The sequence below is a fragment of the Microtus oregoni genome, unplaced genomic scaffold (assembly GCF_018167655.1).
Source record: "Microtus oregoni isolate MIOR12 unplaced genomic scaffold, Mior012 000015F_ref0000493, whole genome shotgun sequence".
NCBI classification, from domain to species: Eukaryota; Metazoa; Chordata; class Mammalia; order Rodentia; family Cricetidae; genus Microtus; species Microtus oregoni.
The window spans coordinates 4,913,929-4,927,316 of record NW_024543074.1 but is presented as its reverse complement, the minus strand read 5'-3'; the positions used below and the strand labels follow the sequence as shown (position 1 = coordinate 4,927,316).

The following is a 13,388-nucleotide window of genomic DNA, read 5'->3' as shown; positions in this document are numbered from 1 at the left end:
TCCGTTGACCATTTTTAAACAATTCTTACCTTTCTTTTTCTCTTCCCCCTTTTTTCTTCATTGCTTTGAGGCACAACCTTCATATAAAGCTCAAGCCGGCTTACAATTCACTTATTTAGACCAGGTTGACCTCAGAGTCTTGATCCTCCCGCTTCAGTTACCCACATGACTAACCTCACAAGCCTGTGCCCCCAGGGTGAACTTGCTCTTTCCTTAGATATAAAATTCTGTTGCATTAGAAGGGATGTCTGTGGGCACACATCCTCCTTGTTCAGACCCATGTGCTTATTTATGTTCAGTGGGCTATTGTTTGGTTTTGACTTAGAAACTTGAAAGCGCGTGTGCACATACACGTGTGACATGTGGTGTGTGTGTGTGTGTGTGTGTGTGTGTGTGTGTGTGTGTGAGATTGGGCTTGCCTGATAAGCACTTCTTTCTTTTTGAGTCAGGGTCTCTTTATATAGCCCTGACAGTCTGGAACTTGCTATGGAGAGCAGGCTGGCCTCAAACGCAGAGAGATCGACCTGCCTCTGCCTACCGATTGCTGCAATTAAAGTATCTGCCACACTGCCTGGCAGTGTGCCACACGGCCACGATGTCTAGTGTAGCACTTTTACCTGATGAGCCACATGGCTTGGCCTTCGACTTGGGAACTTGAAGCAGAAGTGTAATGGGGTGCTGAGCTGAGAGTCACTAGTTCAAGACCCCGGTTTCTACATGACCATAAGCTATGACTGGTCCCTCCATTGTGAAAGGATGCTCTTCTGTGCACCTCAGTGCAGGCTGACAAAGCTCCTGAGGCTGATATGTCTCACAAAGCAAGGAGTAGACCATCCTGCTGGGAGTTACTGGCCCTCTGGGAAACAAAAGAGCAAATGCAGAGGGCAGGAGCTTCAGACTCTGCTGCCCCTTGTGAAACTGAACTGGATAAATGAGTATTTGTTCCCTGCTTCTGATGTGTGGGGCTGGTGTTTGGCAAATGCATACGACACTTAGGTTTTCATCTGGCTCTGCTCTCCCTACTAAAAATAAGCCACCGGTGTCAGACAAGCTGAGTCATTTTCATACATGACTATGTGGAGGAAAAGTGACAAAGGTCACCAAGGCTCTGTGGACTATTTCCCTCAGGACCAGTTGCCACCCCTGTTCCAAACAGCCCCTCTTTTTCTCTGTTGTTTTCTTTTTCTTTCAGAGAAGCTGGATACCTTAAATAGAAAATGTTTTCAACAGCAAGGTATTGTGATTCAGTTTGCTCATATCCTGTTTCTGCTTATGGATTGACCTTGTCTTAGATTCCATTCATTTATTTATTTTTACTTTTCTGAGGGGTAGAAGTTGATACTAATCTTTGTTGTTTTTTTAAAGATATATATATATATATATATATATATATATATTTAAAGCAATCTTTTTTCATTTTACATACCAATCCATGTTCCCACTCCCTCCCCTCCGACTGCTCCCCACCATCTCCCCCCCCCCCCCCATCCACTCCTCAGAGAGGGTAAGGCTTCCCATGGGGAGTCAACAAAGTCTGGCATATCAGTTTGAGGCTGAGCAAGGTATCCCTCCAAAGAGAATGGGCTCCAAAAAGTCAGTTCAAGCCTAGGGATAAATCCTGGTCCTGCTGCCAGTGACCCCACAGACTGCCCAGGCCACACTACTGTCACCTGCGTTTGGAACCTAGCAGGTCAGGTTCCGCTGCTGTCAGTCCAGAGACAGTGAGCTCCCACTAGTTCAGGTCGGCTGTTTGTGTGGGATCCTAACCTTTGTAACTGCACTTTATAGTCTGTAGAGTGATTTCATATATAGTCATTCCCCCCCAGTGATGTGGCAACCCGAGGACAGGTTCTGGCTAGCCTACTAGTGTTCTTTCTTTCTCCCCACCTCCCCCAAACAGGATCTTACTCTGCAGCTCTGAGCCTAGGCTGTTCTGGAATCACTGTGTAGCCTAGGCTGGCCTCTCATGTGAAATAATCTTCCACCTCGACCTCTGGAGTGCTCGAATTACAGGTGTGAGCAACTCTGCCCGCAAAAGTTAAAATCTTAACAAGAATGAACCTGAAGGTCACCCCTCGTGATACCTGTTTAAAGACTGCTGGCAGTACAGGTGTAGTATAGTGGTGCTTACCTAGCTGGTCCCAGGCCCTGGGCTGGCCCTATAGCACTGCCAACAACAGCAACAAGCCTTTCAAAAGAAAAGATCACAGGGCACTCTCAAAAATATTCTGACACTCTTCAGGTGCCTGACGTTCCATAGCCAAACTTCCTCTGCAAACATGTTGTAGTTCGCATGGAGGGATGAGTCACTTGGCTTTGCATACAGCCATCCCAGCAGACCTGAGCCCTGGGAGCTCTCTTCCTCTTTCAGTGACTTTCTCCCTCCCCCTAGGTGGGAACACAAGTATGTGAAACAAGGAACACAGAGTCAGATAGAAATAACCGTAGCAGCTCCATGAGGCTGGCTGCACAACTGGACTGATAATTCCAGCCTTCCCCTGATTATAACTGTGGCCTTAGGAAGAAACTCCTCCCTTCCTTCCCTCATCAACTCCCGGTCCCTCCCCCAACTACTTGCCTTAACTGTCTCCACTAATTTTGCAAGAGCAAGGAATCTCTTGGAATGGAATTTCCTTCCCTTTAGGAATCAAAAGTAAACACTCCAAAGTCCACTGTGACCTGTTTTTCCTTGATAATCTCAGCCATGGGGATTAGACGTGGAGTTCTGGGAATAATAACATAATTAGGAACTGACTACCAGGCTCCTGTTACTACTACTAAAAGCAGAGTCAGGATTTTATTTATTATTAATCTGTGTGTCTGTGTGTGTTGTGTATGATGTACATTGACTCTGTGTGACTCGGGAATGTGTGTGCACTGTACACATGGGGAGGTCAGAGGACAACTTTCCCAAGTCAACCATAAACTATGGTTTCCAGGAGCCAAATTCATGTCTTTAGGTTTCCTTGGCAAGAGTGTTGATGTACTGATCCATCTTAATAGCACATTTTATCTTTATTTACAACACTTTTTAATGTTTTATTTGTTATGAGACAGGTTCTCACTGTGCAGTCCTGGCAGGTCTGGTACTCAATATGTAGTCTCTTCCGTCTCTAAGAAACCTGGGATACATCTTAGCACCTGTGGCTTCTCCTAGCACTCTTCTCCCTCTCCCTACCCTAAACTTCTGCAACTCCAGGGTGAACTTCACTTTCCTGCCCCCAGCTTCTCTGATTTCTATATCACCCAGTCATTTTGATTTTGTACTCTTTTTGGTCTCTTGGCTTGCTCTTGGCCACTGGGTGCTCTCTTGGTCCACCTGTCCCTTCTTTCTTCTCTTCCTCTACCACTCTCAGGCCCCTCCTCTCACTGCCTGGTTCAGTCTGGACCCTTCCAGATGCCTTTGCTTTTCTCCCTCATATCTACAATAAAACCTCAACCCTACGAAGGAGAGATCATGTCCTCATTCTTCATTCATAGTACAGTCTGGTCTGGAATTCAGAGATCCCCCTGGCTCTGCCTCTGCAGCACTGGAACAAAGATGTGTACTATGACAACTAGGTTACTTATTTATTTACTTATTGATAGAGGAAGTGAAGGATGAAGTCTACTGGTAAAAGGTAGGAAGTGGACATAGACAGCTGCAACATCCTGCTGCAGTCCAGCAGCTCCTCTCAGTGGATGGTGAGATCATCCAGTTCCCATCTGGCAGGCACGCATAAATGGTGGTGGATATCTTTCAGGTGTGGTGTTCTATCATGGCCATGAACAAAGGGTCTGTCCCCTTGACCAGCTCCACCATCGCAGGGACAAAAATTATAGTCTGGAGTGCTGGGCATCCTAGCTCGCTCGTATTTGAGCATGTATGGAGTAGCGGGGAAGCCGGGGTGTTTCATCCTTCTGAGCCAACCCTCCTCTTCCTCAGCATTTTCCAAGTCAACTCCTTCATCCTCCTCCCATAGTCAAAGTCACATCATCAGATGCTGTCCTTCTCTTCTAAAACCACAGACCAATGAAAACCATTCTTTCATTCATTCATTCATTCGTTTATTTTTGGTGCAGTCTCATGTAGACCAAGCTGACCTGGAGCTCGCTATATAGCTAAAGCTAGCCTTGAACTTTTGATCCTCCTGCTTCAAATTCCCAAGGACTGAGAATATACTCCTGTGCCACTGCACCTGGCCAGAACCAGCTTTGTCTGTCCTAGAACTTGCTTTGTCTAGAACTTTGTCCTAAAACTTGTCTGTCCTAGACCAGGCTGGTTTCGAACTCACAGAGATCCGCTTGTCTCTGCCTCCCGAGTGCTAGGATTAAAGGCATGTGACACCACTGCCTAGCTATAATTTTAATTTTTTTAAATATTCTATCTGCGTGTATGCCAGCAGACCAGAAGAGGGCACCAGACCCCATTACAGATGGTTGTGAGTCACCATGTGGTTGCTGGGAATTGAACTCAGGACCTTTGGAAGAGCAGGCAATGCTCTTAACCTCTGAGCCATCTCTCCAGCCCCCTATAATTTTAATTTTTAAATTACATTTAGTGTGTGTGTTTGCAGAGGTCAGAAGACAACTTATAGGAGTAGCCTCATTGCTTCCATGTGGGTGCTGGGAACCAAATACACAGCACCAAGTTTGGCAGCAACATCTTTACTCACTGAGCCATAGAATCAGAATTTTAGGATGATTTTTTTTTTTTCAAGACAGGGGTTTCTCTGTGTGACAGCCTGGCTGTTCTGAAACTTGCTTTGTTGACCAGATTAGCCTCTATCTCACAGAGATCTGAATGCCGCTGCTTCCTGAATGCTGGAAATAAAGGTATGCACCAACACACCCAATTGAAAACTTCAGTCTTTAACAAATCCCAATATTCAGGGCCGGAGAGATGGCTCAGCAGTTAAAGCACTGACTGCTCTCCCAGATGACCTGGGTTCAATTCCCAGCACCCACATGGCAATTCACAACTGTCTGTAACTCCAGGGTCCAACATCCTCACACAGACATACATACATGCAGGCAATCACCAATGCACATGAAAATAATTTATTTAAAAAAAAAACCAGTATTCTACAAACGAAATTACGTCTCTCTAGTCTTTGCTGTGGTGACTGGCACTGAGTAGGTGCTCAGTAAACATTAGTTGGTTCCCACCAACCTAAGTTGTTTGTAATGACATTCCATATGAGACTACAAAGTTCTTAACTTCAAAACCATTTTATTTCAACTCTCTTACACCAGGTTATGTGTTCCACTGGAACTAATTGTCTCTAAATATATAGTTTTATTTATTTATTGTACTTCTGGCAATTCAACCTATGGCCTGGTGTATGCTAAGTAAGCACCATTATGCTACCTTTCCAGTTCTCTCTCCCCCATGTATCCATCCTTCCATCCATCCCTAGCACATACATGGTGCTCATGTGCTCACGACCACCTAAAACTCCAGTCCCAGCTGTGTGACACCCTCTTCTGGCACTACAGGCTTGTAGTATTCAGACATGCATGCAGGCAACACATTCATTCACATAAAACTGGTTCAAGCCAGTTCAGTCCAGTTCAAAACCAGTTTGGACCGGTTCAGACCGGTTCAAACCGGTTAAAATTGTCTCAAACCAGTTCGGACTGGCTCAAACCAGTTCAGACCAGTTTAGACAGGTCAAGACCGGTTCATACTGGCCGAGACTGGTTCAGACCGGTTCTAGCCGGTTCAGACTGGATCAAGCCCGCCGAGACCAGTTCAAACCGGTTCAAGCCAGTTGAGGCCCGTTCAAACCAGCTGAGACGGGCTTGACCCAGCCCAGCCCAGCTTAAACCGGTCGAAACCGGTTCAAGCCCATTCAGACCAACTCAAAACCAGTCCGGGCTGGTTCAGGCCGGCCCAAAACGGTTCAGACCAGTTCAAGCCGGCTGAGACCGGTTCAGACTTGTCGAGACCAGTTCAAAGCGGTTCAGACCAGTCGAGACCAGTCGAGGCTGGTTGAGACTGGTTTAGACTGGCTAAGACTGGTTGAGACCGGTTCAAACCAGTCAAGACTGGGTCAAGCCGGCCGAGACAAGTTCAGACCGGTTCAAACTGGTTCAGAACAGTCGAAGCTGGTTCAGACCGGTTTAAGCCAGTTCAGACTGGTTGAGGCCAGCTCAAGCTGGTTCAGATCAGTCGGGATCGGTTCAAAACCGGTTTAGACCTACTAAGACCGGTTGAGGCCGGCTCGAACAGGTTCAGACCAATCCTAACCAGATCAAACTGGTCCAAACCGGTTGAGACCGGTTCACACCGGTCGGAAACTGGTTCAGACTGGTTCAAGCCGGTTCAGACCAGTCCAAACTGGTCAAGCCCAGTTGAGACCAGTTCAAACCGGTTGAGACCAGTTCAAGCAGAACCAGTCTGAACTGTGTGTCTGTGCTGCTGGGGTTATATTTAGGAAGTGGTTTCCTGTGCCAATGCGTTCAAGTGTACTTCCCAATTTCTCTTCTATAAGGTTCAAAAATTTATTTTTATCTTTATCTCTGTGTGTGTGTGTGTGTGTGTGTGTGTGTGTGAGTGTGATGTGCATGTCCTTGGAGGTCAGAAGAGGGCACTGGATCACTTTGGAGCTAGATATACTGACAGTTGTAAGACACAGGGGTACTGGGAACTGAACTCTGGTCCTCTGCAAGAATAGTACACAGGTCTTAACAACTAAGCCATTTCTACAGCCCCTTAACAGTTTTACTATTATTCAAACGCCCAAGTTCAAAGTCTACTGTGAGACTCAAGGCAAACTCTTAGCTGTGAGTCCCTGTAAATTCAAAACAAAGTCTCTTTTCTCTTTTTTTTTTTTTTTGGTTTTTCGAGACAGGATTTCTCTGTGGTTTTGGAGCCTGTCCTGGAACTAGCTCTTGTAGACCAGGCTGGTCTTGAACTCACAGAGATCCACCTGCCTCTGCCTTCCAAGTGCTGGGATTAAAGGCGTGCGCCACCACTGCCGGCCAAAACAAAGTTTCTTTCCTCCAAAATGCAGTAGCATTCATTTCCACTTGAAGGCGAAACTAGAAAGGAAATTAACCCATTTCTATTAATGTGTATTGCCACTTGACTGTGGCTTACCGGCATGAGTCTAACCAGCGTCCGTCTCGGAGAAGAGAGCCATGGCATCTGCCATATTTCCCTTCTCCCCAACATTCTGTTCGGTCTACTCCACCTATCTAAATTCTGCCCTATCAAAAAGTCAAGGCAGTTTCTTTATTTGACCAATGAAAGCAACACATAGAAAGAAGATCCTCCTACAAAATCCCAGCAAAATTCTTCAAAGACTTCAAAAGAATGGTACTCAACTTCATATGGAAAAGCAAAAAACTCAGGATAGCCAAAACAATCCTGTACAATAAAAGAATTTCGGGCATCACAATCCCTGACTTCAAACTCTACTACAGAGCTACAGTACTGAAAACAGCCTGGTATTGGCATAAGAACAGACAGGAGAACAAATGGAACTGAACAGAAGATCCGGATATCAATCCACACATCTTCGAACACCTGATTTTTGACAAAGAAGCAAAAAACATCAAATGGAAAAAAGAAAGCATATTTAACAAGTGGTACTGGCATAACTACATATCAACATGTAGAAGAATGAAAATAGACCCATATCTATCACCATGCACAAAACTCAAGTCCAAATGGATCAAAGACCTCAACAAAAAGCTAGCCACACTGAACCTTATAGCAGAGAAAGTGGGAAATACACTTGAACTCATTGGCACTAGAGACCACTTCCTAAATATAACTGCAGCAGCACAGACACTGAGAGAAATAATTAATAAGTGGGACCTCCTGAAACTGAAAAGCTTCTGTAAAGCAAAGGACACAGTCAACAAGACAAAACGACAGACTACAGAATGGGAAAAGATCTTCACTAACCCCACATCAGACAGAGGTCTGATCTCCAAAATATACAAAGAACTCAAGAAATTGGTCACGAAAAGAACACGTAATCCAATAAAAAAAATGGAGTACAGACCTAAACATAGAACTCTCAACAGAGGAATCTAAAATGGCTGAAAGACACTTAAGGAAATGTTCAACATCCTTAGTCATCAGAGAAATGCAAATTAAAACAACTCTGAGATTCCATCTTATACCTATAAGAGTGGCCAAAATCAAAAACACTGATGATAACTTATGCTGGAGAGGTTGTGGGGAAAAGGGAACACTTCTGCATTGTTGGTGGGAATGCAAGCTGGTACAACCCCTTTGGATGTCAGTGTGGCGATTTCTCAGAAAATTAGGAAACAACCTTCCTCAAGACCCACATAAAAGTTTGAAAAAAAAGAGAGATAGGCTATTTTGGGTTCACACTCACCTAACTGGGCAGCATTACTATAACCTGGATATACACACGGGGTAAGGGTGAGACAGGGAGACCTCAAACTAAGGGGTAGTGTAGCGGTGGTGAGAGAAATGGGCAAAACAGACACAAAGTTAGTCCTGATCCCAGTTTTCATCTTTTTCTTTTTGTGTTTATAGATTGGCCCTTGTTTAACCTCCATATCACTTTTGGTGATTTCTGGGAAGATCAAAAAAGTAGGAGGCTAGCCGGGCGATGGTGGCGCACGCCTTTAATCCCAGCACTCGGGAGGCAGAGGCAGGCGGATCTCTGTGAGTTCGAGACCAGCCTGGTCTACAGACCTAGTTCCAGGACAGGCTCGCTCCAAAGGCACAGAGAAACCCTGTCTCGAAAAACCAAAAAAAAAAAAAAAAAGTAGGAGGCTTTGGGGACTTTCTGGATCCTCTAGACACTAAATTGAGGGTATTTAGAACCCCAGGAGGTGGCCGATTTTCTCCCCAATAACTTCCCTTATTTTTAGATGAGTGGGAGTCAGTGTATTTCTGAGTCACCTATGGCAAAGAGAAGGCGCTTTTAGGAGTGCCTTCCGGCCAACTTGAGGATGGGAAATGAGAATACAGGGAAGTGATCTTTGACTCAGTCTGCCCAGGGCTTGGGTGTTGTGGCATTCCCCATAAATGACGCACTCCCAAGCGGAGTGACCTCATGTACCACGGGATCTATTCCCACCACTGACTCCACCCCATATCCTCCTAGCTTCTCTTCTTCTCACTTACTGGCTCCGCCTCCTTTCAAGATCAGAGAGGGGGTGGGGTGGTTGGCTGCAGTCTAGAAATGCCTTTCGTGGGCGGGGAGCAGAAACACCCAGTGTTTGGAAAAATGCTGTAAGTGACACTCACTTTCGCTTCTCCAGATGCTTTGCACTTCTGGTTAAAGCTATCCCTACTCCTCTCTAACCCTAAACAGTACGAGAGATTACTCGAGGCAGCCTTATCCTTTAGACAGTCCTTTCTCTTAACTGCGATTGTTTTCCTTCTCTGAGTCTGGAATTCTCCGTAGGAAGTGGTTGCAGTCCAGGCTCTTTCCCGCTCTAGCTGCGTGACCTTGACTAACCCACAGCCTGGGCCTAGTTTCTTTGTCTGTGAAACAGGGGCCAAACGTCTGGCGCATCTTGAAGGCGCTGCGTGAGCTGTAGGGAGGCGAAGAGGACGCTCGCCTTCTAGTCAGCAAAGAGTTGTCACCCTCCAGAGCCCCTCCCTTTCCTTTGGGAGGGCCCAGCTAACCCACCCTCCCGCAGTCACTCCGTCCACCTCGCGCCTCAAACCCGCGCGGCGCTGGGTGTTGGCGTCACAGCCGGCGCACGCAGCTGCAAGGCCCCGCCCCCGGCCGCGCCTGGCCTCCCGCGGGGGCCCCGCCCACCGGGGCGACGCGGCGCCGGCCCCGCCCACCGGGGCGACGCGGCGCCGGCCCCGCCCCACGGGTGACGCGGAGCGCGCGCGGCCGGGCCGCCCCGGCAGTTGGTGCAGCGGCGGTTGGGGTGAGTGCGCTTACCCCACCCCTCCCTTCCTCGGCCCGGGCCCCGGCCCCCATCCCGCGGGGCCCAGCCCCAGCCTCCGCCGTGCCCGTCCCGTGCGGGCCCGTGCCGCCCCTCAGCCGGCGACGCCCGGGACCGCCCGCCTGCCACCATGGAGCTGGAGGACGGTGTGGTGTACCAGGAGGAGCCCGGCGGCTCCGGGGCCGTGATGTCAGAGCGGGTGTCCGGCCTGGCCGGCTCCATCTACCGTGAGTTCGAGCGGCTTATCGGGCGCTACGATGAGGAGGTGGTCAAGGAGCTGATGCCACTGGTGGTGGCCGTGCTGGAGAACCTGGACTCGGTGTTCGCGCAGGACCAGGAGCACCAGGTGGAGCTGGAACTGCTGCGGGACGACAACGAGCAGCTCATCACCCAGTATGAGCGGGAGAAGGCGCTGCGCAAGCACGCCGAGGAGGTGAGGGCCATCGGCGGCGGGGGCGGGGGTCGCGGCCCGGCTGTGGACGCTGGGCGCGCCGGGGTGGCCTCCGAAGGGCAGGCCTGAAGCCAGGGCCCCGGGAGATGCTCCCCAGCCTCTTGGGACTCCGGGACCCCGGCCGGCACTGGAAGCCCAGGCAGGCCAGCGAGTGTCCTGGAGAGGGGTGAAGTGGCAGAGAAGGCCCGGGGAGGAAGCGACACCCTGGCAGGAGGGCACCTGGGGCTGCCCGAGGGCGGAGACTTGCGGGCGTCTGGTTGCTTCTTGTTTAGGGAAGTTTCCGACCACCATAGGCCTGTCGGGTTTAAACTTTTAGCATTGAGGAGGGGGGCAGTACCGTCCTGCCTGTGAGTTCCTCTGCCTCCGGTACCTTTCCAGGGGGCTGCTGCGTTGGGAAGTTAGAGATCTCCCTCTTTCGGTCAGTTGTTTCTTGACATTTAAAGCCTCTTGAGAAGGAAGTCTTATTTTTATGCCTCATGTACCTTGCTTAACACTTTGTCAGCCGCTTAGATGTCGAATAGCAGTGCCCTGTAAGAACATAAAGTACGCTCGTTTTCTTTACGAATGCTCCTCACCGAGGCATTCCCTTCGTATCAGGTGGTAACCTTGGACAGTTCCCTCACAGCCTCCTCCATTTATAAAGACGACTGGGGGGCGGGGTTGAGGAGGTGTGGGTGCGTGTTGCAACACTTCTGTCTGCGTTTGCTTTGCATACTGCAGTTTAAAAGTGCACTTGGCTGGCTCTTAGCTCGAACACCTGAGCAGTGACCTTTGTCCTCTCACCTGAATGTGACCCTTTTGGAACACTGGGCTGTAAATGATCCTCTGGCTTTTTGAGCAAGTTAAGGATTTTAGCCTTCGGGTTGAGTGCCTTGGCATTGTTTCTAAGGAACTTTTCTTTGGCAGTCAAAATACCCTCCTTGTTTTGCTTCCAAGACATCTAGTACACCTAGCTAAATATATGTTGATTGAAGGAAACTAATTATTGAAGGGACCACGTGTTGTTTTTCGAAAATTCGTGACACGTTTGGAGGATGTGAGATTTGTCTGCCAGCTCATTTCCTAGTATTAAGTAGGCAGCACCTTCTAAAAGTTTTTGTTGTATGCATCTCTTCAGGCAAACGATTATTATGTTTTTTAAGAAATTCCAATTATAGTGGTGCTCTCTATTCGATTTTGCAGTCCCCCTGTCTTAAAAGAATGACATTGAATTTACCTAACAAAATTGACTTTTTTTTTTTAATTGACTTTATTTCAAGAGTGTGTCCAAAATATACAGGTAGGGAAGGGTTGAAAAAAAAGATGAGATCACAATTTCTGTTAGTTTCTCAGCTCTGTTTATAAAACAGATCAAGGGCTTTGAAGTGGCTTACCACTTGTTGGTGCTGAAATAGGCCTTTGCCATGGTGTGGATGCAATTGGAAGAGAGTGGGGCCACATATACGCAGAGGTCAAGAGCTGGCCCAATGTGCCCATCACCTCTGGTAAAGCGAAGTGTTCTCATCAGTCTTAAACTCCTGTCATCCGTGTAAACAGGTAAAATGCCAGAAAACCATCTGTCACAGGGTGCAGAATCAGAAAATAAAAGTACTAGACTCTATTTATATTTAATTTCTTAAGTAAATGACCTTAAAATAGGCTATTCACTGAGTTTCTTTAAAGTTTATACTTTTTAAGTTACATATTTCAAATCTCCATAAAAAGCTTTGAATTGAGAATATTGATGAAATTCTAGTTGAACCGCTTCCCAAACCACAAACATAAAACTACTTCATCACCAGCACTCATGTAAGATGATAAGCTGTTTTGCCTGTTCCTAGAAGTTTACTCTTCCAGGCCAATGTACAGAGTGGATTCTTTAATTCTCTCCCTGAATGCTCAATGCCTTTAACTCAGAGATTAAGAGCATGCTCTTATAGCAGAAGTGCTCCATGGAGGGTATTGACAGCCAAAGTAATTTGAAAGCATGATGATTGTCCATCTCTAGAGTGTAAAGTAAATTCTGGCTCTTTGTGGAAATTTGGGGAGGTATGGAAATGAAGAGGATGTTAAGGAGTCTGGGAGGTACTGTAATGTCTTGCCTGCAGAAATTGCCAGGAAGGAGGCAGAAATGTAATCTCTCATAATGGTTGTACTTAATTTGAATATACTCCACTGTTTTTGCTTTTATTTGAATTGTGTGCATGGTTAGTTTGTTGTTTCAGTGACTCCTTTGGAGCTGTTTTAGGAACTGGAACATAGCTCAAGTGGTAGAGTGCCTGCCTATTCGAACTGGGTTCAATCCCCGGCGTTAGAAAAGTTAAACACTAGCACCAAATAACAGCATACAAAATACACAGAGGCAGGGTTTAGATATATTTGTGCCAGCTTCAAATGCTAATAAAGCCTTTCATCTGCCACTCTTCCCTCTGGGTTCTCTGCCAGGCATCTTTCTCTAACCCAGGCACAGCAGATGCTTTTGCTCATGTTATATCCTTGTCATACAATGTCTTCTCCTCAGAGCCTGACCTGGATAGCTCTTCCCTTCCTCTCTCCTTTTCTCTCTCCCTTTTCTTTTTTCTTTTCCTTCATCCCTACCTTCTTCCTTTTGTCCTGACCTGTGCTTTCTTTCTACATGTAAACTTGTTCTTGTCTACATTAGCCTTGAACTTGAAATCTTCTTGCCTCCGCCTTCCAAGTCTTGAGGTTATAAGCTTGTACTATCATTCCCAGCTAGTTTCTGTCAGTCAACTACATACTCAGTTTAAATTTCACTTTTTCATGAGACTTTCTTATCTGTTATGTACTGTGTGAGCCTTGTGAGTCCATTTATTTGCTTTCTTTTCTTTATTTCATATATATATATGGAACTGGTCTGTTTCCAAGCCTGGTCTAAAACTGACAATTGTGTCTTAGCTTTCTGGGTTCTGGAATTATAGGAGTGTATTACCGTGTCTGGCTCATTTTTCAAACATATACTGTTTATTTATGTGAGCATGCTTGAGGATGGGTGGATGTTTACCAAGGCTTATGTGCAGAGGTGAGAGGTCAGTTCTTCCAGTCTACCATTTTTGTCTTG

At 46.9% G+C, this 13,388-nt stretch overlaps 1 protein-coding gene across 9 annotated transcripts in view; it reads left to right on the top strand.

Moving 5' to 3' along the window:
* Positions 1 to 9,833: 9,833 nt before the first annotated feature.
* Spag9 (sperm associated antigen 9) overlaps positions 9,834 to 13,388 on the top strand; it is a 126,546-nt gene continuing 122,991 nt past the window's right edge. For all 9 annotated transcript variants that reach the window (XM_041665213.1, XM_041665211.1, XM_041665212.1 and 6 more), the window contains exon 1: positions 9,834 to 10,312. In XM_041665213.1, the coding sequence (XP_041521147.1) occupies positions 10,010 to 10,312 (303 nt within the window). In that variant the 5' untranslated portion in view covers positions 9,834 to 10,009. The remainder of the gene's footprint in view (positions 10,313 to 13,388) is intronic.